The sequence below is a fragment of the Physcomitrium patens genome, chromosome 11 (assembly GCF_059467195.1).
Source record: "Physcomitrium patens ecotype Gransden chromosome 11, ASM5946719v1, whole genome shotgun sequence".
NCBI lineage: Eukaryota > Viridiplantae > Streptophyta > Bryopsida > Funariales > Funariaceae > Physcomitrium > Physcomitrium patens.
The window spans coordinates 5,867,100-5,882,785 of NC_143420.1; the positions used below are offsets into that span (position 1 = coordinate 5,867,100).

The following is a 15,686-nucleotide window of genomic DNA, read 5'->3' on the forward strand; positions in this document are numbered from 1 at the left end:
CCTTCAAACAATGAAACTATTTTTCTTCAATCAAAACATCAAAACCTAATGTTTTTTTATGTTGCTAAATTTACAAAAAATAATGAAGTTTTGGATTTGGATTCTTTTTATAATTTTTTACTGAAATTTATAATTTTATTTATGATTCCAAAATAAATCTCATTCACTAGTAATTATAAATATGACTTCTTCAATCTTTATTAAAATATTTAATCAAATTTAATTAATATATCACCTTTTTCTCACATTTTAAAATTAAAAAACATAACATTTAATGTATCAATTTTATATTGCATACTGAAATTTTGTTATGTTTTTTAAAAATATTTTAACACTTTATATAATATTGTAATTTAATTATTTTTTTCTTTATTCATTATAATTTCTATTTAATAATGTAAAATCTACCATTATCTGTTTATAGTTTCAAAAACTTAATTAAAAAAAATTGGAACCTTTTGGATTGAGTTAAAAATTATTTAGCAGTTTTTTAATTTGATGAATATTGAGTTAATCAAAAATTCTAAAAATCCATTGCCAAATTTGAAGTAAAGAATTACTTAACTTACATATTTTTATTCAATTTTTGAAATCTGTGATTTTTTATTTTATTTTATTTTGTTATTTGGATTTTATTTTTAAATAAGATTATTATATCTTATAATCCAAAAATCTTTTTACTAACTAGACCTAAGTTTTTACTAAATCAACCCATCCATCCTAATCATCATGAAAATAAATATTGATGTGTGAATTCGTTTCTCTATTAGTGAATCTGCAACCAATAAAAACCAACCACATTCATCATGATTATCATACTCTTCATCAAGGGTGGATCTGTTTAGTAAAAGCATGGGTCTGTTTAACATTCTCCTATTTTTTTAAGTTGAAATATTAAACATGTAATTTTTACAATATATAAGTTTATTTGGACTCAAAATTTTATTAAATAAGATTATGATGTGATCCATCATCTTATCTTTAAAAATATATTTTAAAAATAAATATCTATTAGTTTATATATAATAATTCTAAAACTTTCTATTTGTTTTTTTTTTCAAAAAAATCAAAATTAAAAGACCAAATTCTAAAAATAAATATTTTGAAGTGAAGTTGTATATTTGATTACTCTTTTATATTTAGTAAAAATTATAAATAAATAATAATAAGTAAATAAACCATTTTACTCAATAAAATCATTTTTTGGTGACAAAAATGGATAAGAAAGTCAAATGATGCATTCTGGTCATTAAGTAGCTGTCATTAATAATAAAATCCAAGATAGTGTCGAAGGATTTCATTTTGTAAATATATAAAGTCCCACATGACAATAAAATATTTGAAGTAAAATTTGAAATGTGGATGATACCAAAAAATGTGTTTACATATTTAGATCTATATATATATATATATATATATGAATGAGACATTTTTTGTATACAAGACAGTTTGATGAAAATACATGTAATAAATAATTGGGTACATTTATAAGGTGCTCCTCAGGGCATTCGGAGTTTGCTGTTTTTTTATACTAAAGCTAGAAAAATGTTTTCTCCTTAATGGGAAAGAATAAAATTTGACCAGTATGGGGGATTTTGCTTCTATAGCTTTGTAATCATGGCTTTAGGCATTGAACATGTGGTTAAAAATAAATAAATAAATAAATAAAATGACTTGCATATTCATGTATTGACCTAATACTTTATGACTAAGCAAAATGTTTTAGAGCAATGATCACACCAATATTGGTTTTTCAATGATATAAGGTCAGTAACATATATTTTTCTGGATTAAGAAAAAAACCTTTGAAGATATTGCATTTATATATATATATATATATATATACATACATACACACACTCACTTGAACCAATAAGTCTAAAACAAAATCAATGAATATTTAAAAAGAACTTCCTAAGTAGTGACTTTTTGTTGATTTTTTTTTTTTTTTTTTAATTTTTATGGTTTACTTTTATGCAATCCAATTTTTTTTAAAAAAGTTACAAATACTCACACAAAATTTTAGAGTTCAAAGAATTACTTTAATAAAACCAAAAATGAATGTTTATTTTTTATCTCCTCAAAAACAAATCAATCAAGAAATCTCAAGATTATTTTTTAAAGAAAAAAGTTATAATATATTTATAGAAAATTATGCTAAAAGAACATGATTGCTAACAATCTCATAAATATATGTGTTTATATATATTTACCAACATAGGGTGAACTTTTGCATTATTGTGCCTTTAAATTTCAACTTGATCTCATAAGCTTTACTTTGGAACTCACCTAAATATCAAGTGTTTCACCAATGGAGTCATTGAAACCAAGAGAGAATTCCACAGGTCATTCAAAAGACAATTCTAGCCTCCTTCTCACTCTTAATTTTCTTAAAAAAATTTGAAGTATGTTACAAGTATAAAATTGCAATTGAGTTTGTAGAATCAATTAAAATACAATTATAACCGCCTTCTTATCCTGAAGTGTTTTTATCAGACGGACTCTATTATACCATAGATATATCTAAAACATGCATAAATGAAATTTAAAAGATAATTTGTAATGTGACAATATTTGTGATGATAAATTTGGAGATAAAGAATTATGGCTATTTTAAAGTAGTTGAGGTGGAATTTTTTATAAATATATATATATATATATATATATATATTCTTTTTTCTTTTTTCTTTTATATATATAATAATAATTTTAAATAATTTTTATGGTGTGATTCTTAATTTTTTACATTTATTTAAATATTTTAAATACACAGTCCAATTCTAAAACGATGACAACGCTTCTATTACATCAGAGTGAAAAATAAATCAACATCTCTCGTTTCCAACGTTCTATAAAAACCATTCAAAACACAACACGAACTCTCAAATATTCTCAGTAGAACACCATTATCATCATGAACTAACTGTTAGCATTTCTACAATGCTTACGTGTGTGTACATCCGTCTCCTTATCTTCTGTTTCTATATAGATAGAAATGTGTGTGCGCTTGTGTAACACGAATCGACTGAATCAGATGAATAGAAGGAAGAAAAACTTGCCTAATGCGAGACACAGTGGCAGTGAAACAAGCACCAAAATTGTTACTAAATACCGCGTCTTTGCATCATGCTTCGGAGCTCACAAGGGGATTCCAGACAAGTGGAGCAAGACGATTGATGGTTTCCATGCTGAGGGAGAGCCTCGTCATCGCACCATTCCTGGCACTGGCTGTGCATGACATACACACACATCTGCCACACATACACACACACATCCCCCCCACACACAGACTCGGTGCTGCAGTTGAGCTCTTTATGCAATTTTGCTCAAGCTTGGCCTGTTTTCAGGGATCCACAATCATGCTTCCCAGAATGCTGCCCAGAATGCTGCCCCTTCACATCTTTTCTGTGCTGTGGCTCTTTGTTGCTGTGACTGCGAGTTCCCTGCAGGAACCGTTTCCAAACCGTTTCGGTGATGAGGTCGAGGCTTTGCCGGCGCTGGAGCAGAAGCCTCACGGGAGAGCTGGGCGTTTGCTGGGAGTGGATCATGGCGTTGTCTCTGATCGACGCGGAGTTCGGGTAAATTCAGCTAGTGCATGTTTTCTCTGTGATTGCTGTTGATTGGGGAGTGTTACTTGACGTTTGAATTCTCACCCCACAGTCCGATTGCTGATCCCGAACATGCCCTGTATCTCGGTTGATACATACCCCGCGCTGTGTGGAGCTCAACCTTGTCTATGAGTTGTTTGGTCACGGAATTGTGAAGAATCTGTTCTCTGTAATTTGAACCGTCGAGAGCACATTTTATTTCTGCAGGGGCGAAGCCTAAACGGATTTGGAAGAGGGGGTGGGGGATTCGGCGGTGGGGGAGGAGGACGCTTTAGACCGGGTCCAGGTCGTGGTGGCGAGCGAGGAGGTTGGGGTGGAGGCAGAGGGGGGGAAGTTCCTGGTGAAGGCGGCGAAGAAGGTGGTGGAGGTGGTGGAGGCGGAGGTGGTGAGCGATCATCTAACTCTTCTTCCTTCCAAGGACCAGCAACGTTGTGACAATCTCCTTTCATACAATATGCTAATCGGCTCATTTATACACGATTGTACTTAAAGTAAACCAGAGACTCACTTCTGCTGTCATCTGCAGGAGGCGATGGAGGCGATGGAGGCGATGGAATCTGCATAGGCTACTGCCCTGGTGGTGGTATAGGAGGCGGAGGTGGCGGAGGTGGGTCAAGCAGCGCATTCACAACATCCTCAGAATCCACAGAATCCATGGAATCCACCACCCAAGTCACAACTCCCCCATTCACAGCCGCATCGACTCCATCCACACCCTAGCAGAATGTCAGATCTTACCCAGTTGTAGATCACGCTAGGTCACCGCAATCTCAATCCAGAAGCAGCCCAAGCTCGATTGTGAATAAGATTTCTAGCCGCGTGTTCGATGGAGTTCCACCAAACACTGCAGTGAGTAGGAGCCTTGCGTGGTAAGAAGTTCTAATGGAACTGATCCCCATGCCGGTAACAGTAACAGTTCAGTTGTATATGGAATAGATTAAGAATAGTTCGTCATGCAGGCACTAATTCAACCTCTCCCTTGACTTCATTCTGGGATATCTTTCACCGCTGATCAAACACAGTTGGGTCTTAATTGACGTGCCTTTCAAACGTTTCTGGTGTGACTACTCACACGGGGGTTTAATTACACACACTTGACGAGTGGCAGAAATGTTACACCACCAGCGTCTGATTTTGAAGCACGCCCACCCAGAACATGAAATGCAAGCATTGTCGAACTTGACACTACTCACACCTACTAAATTGAATGAGCAGAATCATCGACACTTCGTCTCTCCACTTTACTTTTACCTGAAGAACAATTCCTTCTTAATGTTGAGCTTTACTTGGACATGAGCTATGTTTATGCTCTAGATAAGGGCTATCTATCAAATGACTCGTTAAAGCACAACGTATTTGACTCGAAGGATATCAACTATATGGGATGTTTCAGATGGGACTTGCATTGAAGCTCAACAGTGTTGCTTCTCGTGAACTGTCTGCAACAAGGTCATGAAATATGAGCTTTGAAGGGGCATTGTCAATACTGTTGGACTCACTCATTTGTCTTTAATATTCATGTTTTGAGTACATGTAGTGGACATCTAGTGTCACCAGTTTCTCCTTCTTTTGTTCATGTTCTTTGATGTGATTAAAAATAAATAAAATAAAACCCGTACTTCAAACCAATAGTTTGAAGGTGTGTCCATTGTGACAACACAGAACACATTCCTTTTTAGAGTTCAAGTAGAATCGATACTGACAATTCATTCATTCATTTAGTTATTTATTTATTTATTTATTTATTTATTTACACACATTTGAATATGGGTGGAAAATTGGGTGGGTTGCTTCTCGAGAGTTTTATTTTTTCGTTTCTGAAAAATAGATGAAATTATTACATGAATATAGCTCGTTTAATTTTGTGGTGTACATGTCAGTTTTGATAATTTTTTATGGAAGTAAATAAGTAAACCATGTTGATCATTGCTATGGAGAAGCATACAAGTGTACAACATTAATACCATCACACAATTCTCAATGTTTCATGCACAATAAAGGTTTGCTACAAAAGTAACCATAACTTCAAAAAAAACAATGTATGAATGCTTTTATAAAAAATAAAATTAAAATTAAATTATAGCAAAAATTTCTTTGATAAAAAAGTTGAAAATGATGATTATGCGTTGCAAAATAGAATAGTATCATAGAATACTACAGCAAATACAAAATTTCAATTCTGTCCCAAAATCACAATTCAATTTATTACAAAAGTAATAGCTCATGCATTATATTAACGTACATACTTATTTTTATTTTTATTATATATATGTGCGTATGTATGTATGTATGTATGTATGTATGTATGTATGTATGTCAATCTGAGCTGCAACTAATTAAATGTTCTATTTCATCCATGCATGCAATTTACCTCTAAATTTCACTAAATAAAAAAATAATACACGTTCTCTTATTCTGTGGATTTTATAAACAAACACCTCAGGTCATTTACAATAGTATTTCTTTCAATAGCCATTTTCAATGGACAGTAATAATTTTTATCAACAAGTAGATCTCTAAACATACATGCAAACATTTAAACATTTTGAAATATCAACATTTAAATGTCTTTCTGAAATAATTCTCTTTATTTGTGTAAAAACGTAAACTTCAAATTGAAATTACAGGAAAAATGTCCCTTCTACAAAATAGCTTAAATTATCAAATAAAACAAGTACAAAAACTAAAAGTGGTGATACCTCTCATATACCTCTCATATTATAGAGATATAGTTTGAAGCCAAAATATTGAAGATATAACATCTGTAAAATCATGTTAAAAACAAAACACTCAAAGCCAAATTAATTGTTAATAAAATGAAGGTATAAGATTGGTTTTCTATACATGATGCTTTGTTTACAAAAGAAATAAAAAATTTCTGAATTACAAAAAGGATTTTAAAATGATTATCCAGCTTTTTTATTTTCTAAAAATCAATCAGTGAAATTTAATGATCGCTTCATAAATTAAAATAACTCATTAGAAATGAATGTGTCATAACTATAATCATCAAAATGGTTAGCTGCTGCACCAATTTTCATTCTCTCTCTCTCTCTCTCTCTCTCTCTCTCTGTATATATATATATATATATATATGTGTGTGTGTGTGTGTGTGTGTGTGTACATACATGTTTATATTTTAAAAATTTGCAATTCGTTCAAACTACAGAGGCTTAGAAATTCATTACTGTTAAGAAAATAAGCCAGTTTGCATGAAAGTTCACAAGCATAGACTTAACAAAACCATATAAGAATTTATATTTATCACACAACTGGAGGTGTTTGTAATTGAAGAATTTTCATAATAAAAACCTCAAAGAAGAATATATATATATATATATATGTATATATATATATGATAAGATATGATAAGAAAATCATTTATGCCTGCAATAAATTTTTAAAAATTAAAAATAAATCTTAAGTTCATCATCAACATAAATCTTAATAAATTGAAGTACTTTCCAATTGCAGTTGAAGAACTATGACATTTGCAACCAGAACTCTATTTCATACGTTCAATTCTGCATTGAAGAGCTTTCATAAACTCTATAGACTTCGAATAACGTGCGATTTTAAGAAACTGAACAATAAAGTAACTCTATTCAGCGAAAAAAAAGGTAAAGTCAAGAGTAAACGGGAAGCAGAAAAGGCACATCACGACTGCCGCGCCCCATCCAGATATCATTGGATGAAACATGTAATTGATGATGTCTGTTGGTTTGGCACAGCAGCTATGGTGTTGGCTTCGGGCTCTGGTGCGGTTTGGGATGGAGCCTCGGAACCTACCACACCTCCGTGGCTTGGCACCAAACCTGGCTCACGGCTTGCACGAGGTATCATTCTTCCAACTACGTCCATCCATCCATAGATGAAAAATGAGGCTGGAGATGGGGATCAAGAGACAAAGAAGGGTGTGTTAGTGTGATGGGGGGGAGGGGGCAAGGCTAAAAATGGAAACAAAATCCCGAGGGCATATATGCCACTGCTCAAAGGGAAATAATATTAATGATAATAATAATAAAAGGAAATTAAAGTGCATGGGGCCTCCCACCCCCCCCTTCTATATTAGAATGCTAGCCCTTCGCTCTCTACTCCCTCTAGCCTTTTGCTTTTTCTAAAAAAAACTGTAACGTTTTACGTGATCACTTTTATAGTTAATAAAGTGAAATGAAGAAGAGATCCTTTGGCAGCTCTCGGTGACGTCAGTTTTTGGGTTTGGTGGCCACAATGCTGAGGTCATCGAAACTGTAGAATAAACTCATTCCTTCTTATACATGCTCCCAATTTCCTTTAATTATTTTTTAAGGGACTGTTTTTATTTTATTAGTATTATTGTGATGTATGTTTGTTGCCATTATTTGAAGTTTTTGTTACTCTACATTAGTTGATTCAGCTTTTCTTAAGAAGGAAGAATATGATCAATGGAAATATGACACTTCTAGCAATAATGGTGATTGTGTATGACTTTCTAGTCCAATGCATACAATGCTTTGTTAGAAGTTTAGAATGGATCTTCCTTATCCTATTCACTTACCGGAAAAATAAAATAAAATACTTGGCCAGTTCTCCACAGAAATGAAACTATTGGTTTATTGTCTCCAACACTTGATATTTTAACACCATCTCTGCAAGATAATTGTATTTTGGCCAGTTGTACTTCACACAAAAACCAAGGGGATTATGAGTAGAATGGAAACCTGATGAGATTTAAGGTTACAATTTGATTTTTGCCACCAAAAGGCTTCATTTTAACTAAATCATGAAACAATAGAGATTGTTGTATATAAACATGCGTGGTAGAAGGGAATCTCGACACTCTAGCAAAAGGCATCTCACTTTGTAATATCTACATGCCTTGCTACCGTATAGAGATATAAATGTTATATCTTGGAAAAGTTTATAGTGCTTGTTGGTTTTGTAAAGAATATACCATCTACTTTTTACTAAAAATGTAATAATTTTCTAATTTGCAGAAAAAAAATAATTATATTTTATTTATTTTTATTATTCAATAGAAGTTGTTGTTATGAATAGTATAACTTCAACTGAAGTGTCATTAAAAATCCAAATCTTACATCCTTACAAGGCAACCATAGATATTTGTACTTATTAAGAATGAGTTTTAAATTTCAATTTTTTCAATGGATTCCTAAAACCAAGTCATGCCAAGACTTAGATTATTGTAAGGAAAGTAGCAAACAAACTTAAGATTGTTAGTAAAGATTTGGCAAGGAAGATAGGGATGCATTTAGGTACTCCTAGATTTGCTCATCTTTAAGCTCAATTTCATAAGAAAAATCATGACAACAAGTTTTGACATTTTTCCTTCATGGCCATAAAAATTCCAGGTTTTAGAATACAATCAACCCATTTAATAATATATATATATATATATATAGTTTTAAAACTATATAAACATAAATAAAATATTATTTTTTTGTTTTTAAATTAAAAGACAAATAAGACAAGGATGCCCCTTCATTTCTAACTTGTTTTATATTATTTAATAAATTCTCAAATCCAATATCAAATTTTCTATGGCCTTTGGATACATTTAGGAGCACATACTACTTTTAAAAATGAATGGTTATTTACAAGCCAGTACAAAAACATCAATCAACTTATTTTGTAAAGTAATAACAAATCTTTAATTTTTTTAAAAACACTAGTTATCTTGAATATAACTTCTATAGTGATTGGCACAAATCAATTGACATTTAAATATAAAGACTGAGTACATTACAATAGATTGACAAGTATTAGTAGAATTAAGCGTATTATGGATAAATCAATAAATTCATATGCAGCTCTGTTTGAGTAATACTACTTTAGAATAAGTAAGTTTTGAAATATGACAAGATAATGATTATTTAATGAATGCTTAAACCTTATTTTCTCATGTATGTCATCAACTAGATAAATGCTGAAAGTTCTTAAGCCGAAAAGAATTAGTATATTCACTCTTTTATAATTTAAAAGCAGCCTAATTTAATTAGTAAGAAATACACATAGATGATATCTTAATGAAAATTAAATGACTAAATATATTTTTGGCTTTGCAAAATATTTTCAAATATAGATGAGAATATGATAATTTTAGAAAACAAGAAAATATTAAAAACTCAAATATATATATATATATATATATATATATATAGATACCTTGATTGTTTTTTATGGTATGATTAGTATTAAAGCTAATTCAAGAAGAGATTTTTAAGCATTATATTGTCAAAGAGTACATAAATAGTATCAAATTCACTAAAGACTTATAGTCATACCAAAATTTAAAACATGAGAATTATGTGTCATGTAAGATTTAAAAATCAAAGATGAAAAACATGTTGAGAAACTATTATGCTTTGAATTCTTAATTATTGGGTGTAGGATTTTTTTGGCAAAGATTACAATTCCTTTGTACTAATAAATGGATAAAAGTATATAAAAAAAATATTATTTGGTAGCTTATATTTATGTTTATCCTGATAAAATGTATTGGAGTAAAATTAAATCAAACAACTTATCTAGCAACAAAAAATAATTATTACTTTAGTATTTATATTAATGAAATTACATAATAAATAAATAAAGATCATATTAAAATTTTAATTGATTTTAAGAAAATGACAAGAAAATATTATATTTAGCATTATTATAAAGTACTTGAATAGTAAAGACTACAAACCATTCAAAAATTCTTTAATCTTCTTTAGACTAATTAAATGACTTAGATTTAACCTAATTCTTTGCTCAAAGACACAATTTTATACACTACATGAATGTAATTTAAAGAAAAATATGACAGTACTAAATAAACACATTTTGGCTACTCTAATTTGTATAACCATATAAGATGATATTTTGAAATTTTACTTTTATTTAAATAAAAAAATATATTTATAAAAATCAAAATTTCAAACTAATATATATATATATATATACATATATATATATATATATATAAGTTTTTATTTATTTAATTATTTATTTGACCAATTTAGTAGCAATAGATGGTACTTAATATTTGAAAAAATAAATAGTAACAAAATTACATGTAGGTGTGACTTTTGTATTTTATTCATAGAACAAACAGTATTACACAAATTTCAAAAGCACCCCATGTGTCTAAAGAGCGTAGGAATAAAGAAAAATGTACATTTGGGAACAAGTGGGCTCAAATAGACTATTTGTTAACATTAGAGACAATATACATTGTTTTTGGTGATATTCTCATCCACAATATAGACATGAAAAAACTGTTGACACTAATAAAAAGAAGCCTGTAAATGCACTACCTTAAAATGAAGAACTAAGATGTAAATAAATATATAATAACAAATATATAATTTGAAATAGTATCATAAATAATATATTTAAAAAAAAACAAAACAAAAAAAACAATACTACCAAAGAGCACTATTATCGTAAGAGATTAGCAAGATTAGAAATGAAAATTTAGGATCCTTCAGAGAAATTTAGGAAACTCTATTAGATGTTATGCTCTCTTTCTCTCTCTCTCTCTCACTCTCTCCCACTCTCCACCCTCCCTCCCTCCCCCAAGGTCTGTATCTCTTATCACAATCCACAACCATGAATGAAACAATAGTTTCATATTTGTATTGTAATTCTTCACATTTAAATTTAATAATTAAATAAATAAACTAGCAAAGCGTTCATTTCCATATCTTCCAAACAAACAAAAGAAAGAAAAAAAAAAAACAATAAACAAAAACAAAACAAAACAAAAAAAAACAAACAAATAAAGTGAGTGAGAGGTATATCCAAAGAGTTCTGACTATGAAGGTACACAGGGAGCTTTGGTTGTGGCCAGATTCTGTTAATTGGAGCCTGCGGACCTTCCAGACTTGTGTAGGGTTCTGAATGGGTTATTAATCAGGACTCCATGTGTTCATTGTCCTAGGGTTCAACTCAAAGATTCTGTCATCCTTGCCTTTTCCAAAACTATGACGAGTACACAAGCCCAAACTAAATCCAGTAGTCCATAAGGGCTTCAAATATATCTATCTATCTAAATAAATATATATATATATATATATACACACACAATGATTGAATTGAAATGTTTACACACGTAAAGTGCCTCTAAGTCCATGGTGAAGGTTTGGAAAGTTATTCAAGTCCTGACCTGAATAAAAACCTGACTGGGTTCCCTTGTCATACGGGTGCAGAAGACCCTGTTAGTTATTCAAAATATATTTGTTTCCAAACTCTTTTTTGCTTCAGAAAAATATTTTTGACAAAATACACACATACTAACTCTCTCAACACTACGGGTTTGTTTGCTTAAAACAAACGCATTCCACCCAAGAGTTTTGTGAGTGAGGACTTCATGTATTTACCCAGATAAACTAAACAATGGTTTTTTGCTCCCCAGATTTCATATATCACTTCCAGTCCATATGAAGAATGAGGTAAGTGCCAGCCCTCCTGGTCTTTTCTCATTAAGAGCTTTCTCATTTGGGCCTTTGGCTTTTAAGCTCCCTTCACTGCACTGCAGCTGACTAAGCTCTTGATGAATGATAAGAAAAAAAAATACTATTTTAATATGACTTGCAGTCAGTCAATCGACCCACTTGCCATGGCGGTGCTGTTTATTTCATGGTATTATATATATATATATATATATATATATATATTTGTTTATAATTTTGTTTCCAGGAACGAAAGGGAGAAGTCAACAAACTGGCTCCGGAATGGGGGTCATAACAACACCCACCACCACATGAAGAAATGAGCCATATCTGGCTCTACGCTAGAGGTTAAATTGGCACGTGCCAATCACCACGCGGAAGTAGGGGTAGTCTCGGTCACCGGGTTTGGATTCGATGGAAGCACCTGACCCATACCCCCCGCAGTACCCCCTTCCCTAATCTACACCCCTAGGTCGGTAGGAAGCGGGCGGGGGGGAGGGAGGGTAGGGGGAGGTAGGCCACGTAGGCCCTCCTCCTATTCCTCGTCCTGGCCTTCCTGGTCCATCATTCCAGCCATTCAATAGATGCACCACGATCTCCCGCTCATGCTGCCAATCACAGAGCACCCTCACAACTAGGGGACTGGGGGTGAGAACTGGCACCTCCCACACCCACACCCCACACCCCAGGTGCCAGATCAGATCATTCACTGGGGATACATTCCACTCTGGACCACTCCCCTCTCGCCATGTCACCCTGTACTCGATCCCCCCACCTCCCTCGTATCACCCCAGATGGATGGCTAATGATGGTGATGATGATGCCGCCTCTGCCCTCCTGGCACTTCGCCATGTTGCGCACCTTGTTCTTGAAGCCGCGTTCCCACCTGGAGGGGACGGGCCCCCTTCCTCTCCTATTTACTTTGTAGGCCCGCGTTACGAAGTGGCCTGTCTGCCACGCTGTGACCGCCACGTCCCCATCGTGTGAATAGTGGGAGCGTTGCTGGCACGCTCCATTCGTACACACAGGCTGTGGCCCCTCGTAGCGATGTTCCACCATTCATCCGTTTCCACGCAAATAGGGAGAGGGGGATATACTGTCATCCCTCCGTGTTATTCATCCAATGAGGGAAATAATTCAACGGGGGGAGAGGGTTCAGCTCTAGTGACTGGGTTGAATGGATATCAAGTTATGGGGGGGGGTAACAGTTGTTTTGTCCTATTTATTAGCGGCATCTTAGCTTCCCAAGCAAAAGATGCATCTTGAGAAAGGAGGCAATGCTATCCATATTCTCAACTTTTTGTTGGTGTGTTATTATTGGTATTAGTACTAGTATTTTGGTATTTCATTTTGTAGATTTTATCTCATGACTCTTTATTTTTTTATTGAAACCAATTTTCTCATTACTTGTGAAATTAGAAAACAGGGATTTTGATAAGATACTTTACAGTTGAAACTTGTGAATTCATGTATTACTCAGGTAATAACTTTTGTGGTGATTTGAGTGCAATTGTGGCTTCTCAAAACTATTACAATTGTAAAAATGTCTTAAAATCTGCCAATCAGACTCAAAGCATAGATAAATACATGAAAAGTTTATGGATTTTTATTTTTTTTATTTTTTTATATTTATGTTTGCAGTTTTTTTGTATTTTCAATACTCATCCGATTATTATGATTGCATGATTATCTTAGTGAATGTATAAAGATTATTCAATAATTTTTTTTAAAAAGATTATATATTCACCAAGATTATATTTTTAATATTCATCTTCTTATTATTATTATCACCATTTAACTAATATCTGCATTTTAATTATTGTCAATCAACATCTCAGTAGCTGTTGATATATATATACATATATATATAGTTTTTAGATATATCTTGATGAATCTGTAAGGATTATTATTTTATTTCATTTAAAAAATAAACAAATTTGCAGGTTGTTAGTTTTAGTGTGGTATTAACATACATGATTATAGAACAATTTAATGAAATTCTACAGTTCTAAATGGTCTATATGAGTCTCTAATGGCAACCCAGCTTCTCCTCAGTGTTTCTTACCATTCTAGGTCATAGTTCATGTGGAAGGTAGTCTTAAGAGATAATGCTTTAACACAAAAACAATCAGTTCAATTTTGATTTGAATACAAAGTTTTGATTTACTGATAGTGGATCACTGATCCAGATGTTTTCTTCAGAATATAGCTATATTCATAACGACTCTCACCTTTAGATCTATTGATGGTATTTCACTCTTTAAAAGAGTTTTATCCTACAAAGAAATGGATCAATCAGAATTTAATCATCTGGAACTGAAGTGACACTATTTCACAAAGAAAAAAGAAAGAAAAAGAATCCAAAATGAACTGGTGGAGCTTCACAAAGATAGTGCTTGAAAACCCAAAAAGCACCTCCATCAACTGAACTTCATTATTGCACTGCAGGTCCACACACATCCAGACAAGTTCATATATAAATATATAAATATGAATAGATAGTTAGGTTACTTAAGAAGTTAGTCAAATGGCCACATGGATGATGAAACTGAACCCACTTGCTTCACCACAGATTGCATCATCATAACCCAGTGGATGCACACAAATGGATGCATGAAGATGTATTCATACATTCACCCATGCATTTATTATGATTTCCCCTAATTCCTAAAATAGAAGCACCCCCAAAAAGATCACACATGTACCCACAATGTGTGTGGAAATCAACCTCAAATCTTGCCCTCAATCTTGTTCACTCACTCACTCTACCCCCCACACTCCCTCCACTCCTATCATTAGAGAACATGCACACAAACAAGCACAGATACATGCAAACAAACAAACAAACAAAAGTGGAAGTGCAGGTTCCAAGGCAAATGGTGGACTGGATGGATGAGACAAGATGTGATGAGAGGTGAGAGATATTACAATGCATTTGTTAGTGTGTCATGTGCTGCCAAGACCAATGACTACAACTCAGGCTCAGAAGGGGTCCACTCAACCTCACGCACTCTTGGAAGGAAAGAGGAAGACACTGACACCCTTCCCAAATGCCAAGTCCAACACTGAAGACAAAAACAAATAAAGCAATACTTTATCTAATAATAAATATATAAAACGGGGGGGGGGGGGGAAGAGGAATGGAAGAAGGGGGGAAGGAAGGGGGGAAGTGGACAAATGCATTTCTTCTCCTTCTTCTGCTTCTTCTCATGCTCAGAAGGGTATGGGATGATTCCTTGGTCTGCTATTTGAGTGTAGCACTGCCCTTAGACTAGGGCTGATCTGGCGACCTGTGACTTGGGAAATCCAATCCAGTCTCTTGCTTTGTATCTCTTGCCTGCCAATTTTGGGGATGGGTGTCTTTCTGAGAACTGGATAGGTAGTTGGTTCAAACTGTAAGAAATAGAACAGGAGGGTGTAACTGAAGGTTAGTTTAGAATTCTTGTGTATTTTTAGTTTTTTAGTTTTTTAGTTTTTTTTTTTAAGTAAGAGATAAACTGAATGTTACTTTACAAGTTCCTAAGTCTGTGTTCCATCAAAAAGCAACAAAATTCCACTTTCATGCTTGCAGTTTAACATGCATGATGACTTGCCCTTCAAATCTTTTTTACAACACATTTTTACTGGAGTATACTCTTTAAGC

At 32.9% G+C, this 15,686-nt stretch overlaps 1 protein-coding gene across 1 annotated transcript; it reads left to right on the forward strand.

Moving 5' to 3' along the window:
- Window positions 1-2,793: 2,793 nt before the first annotated feature.
- LOC112288375 (uncharacterized) lies at window positions 2,794-4,796 on the forward strand. The gene is made up of 3 exons (XM_024532485.3): window positions 2,794-3,578; window positions 3,816-3,993; window positions 4,135-4,796. The coding sequence occupies exons 1-3, from the start codon at window positions 3,063-3,065 to the stop codon at window positions 4,326-4,328; spliced, it is 888 nt and encodes a 295-aa protein (XP_024388253.1). The 5' UTR covers window positions 2,794-3,062; the 3' UTR covers window positions 4,329-4,796.
- The last annotated feature ends 10,890 nt before the right edge of the window (window positions 4,797-15,686 follow it).

Coding starts and splice junctions, on each gene's coding strand:
- LOC112288375 (XM_024532485.3), top strand. CDS start 3,063: ATGCGAGACACAGTGGCAGTGAAACAAGCACCAAAATTGTTACTAAAT. Junction 3,579..3,815: donor CTGATCGACGCGGAGTTCGG/GTAAATTCAGCT, acceptor TTATTTCTGCAG/GGGCGAAGCCTAAACGGATT. Junction 3,994..4,134: donor AGGTGGTGGAGGCGGAGGTG/GTGAGCGATCAT, acceptor TGTCATCTGCAG/GAGGCGATGGAGGCGATGGA.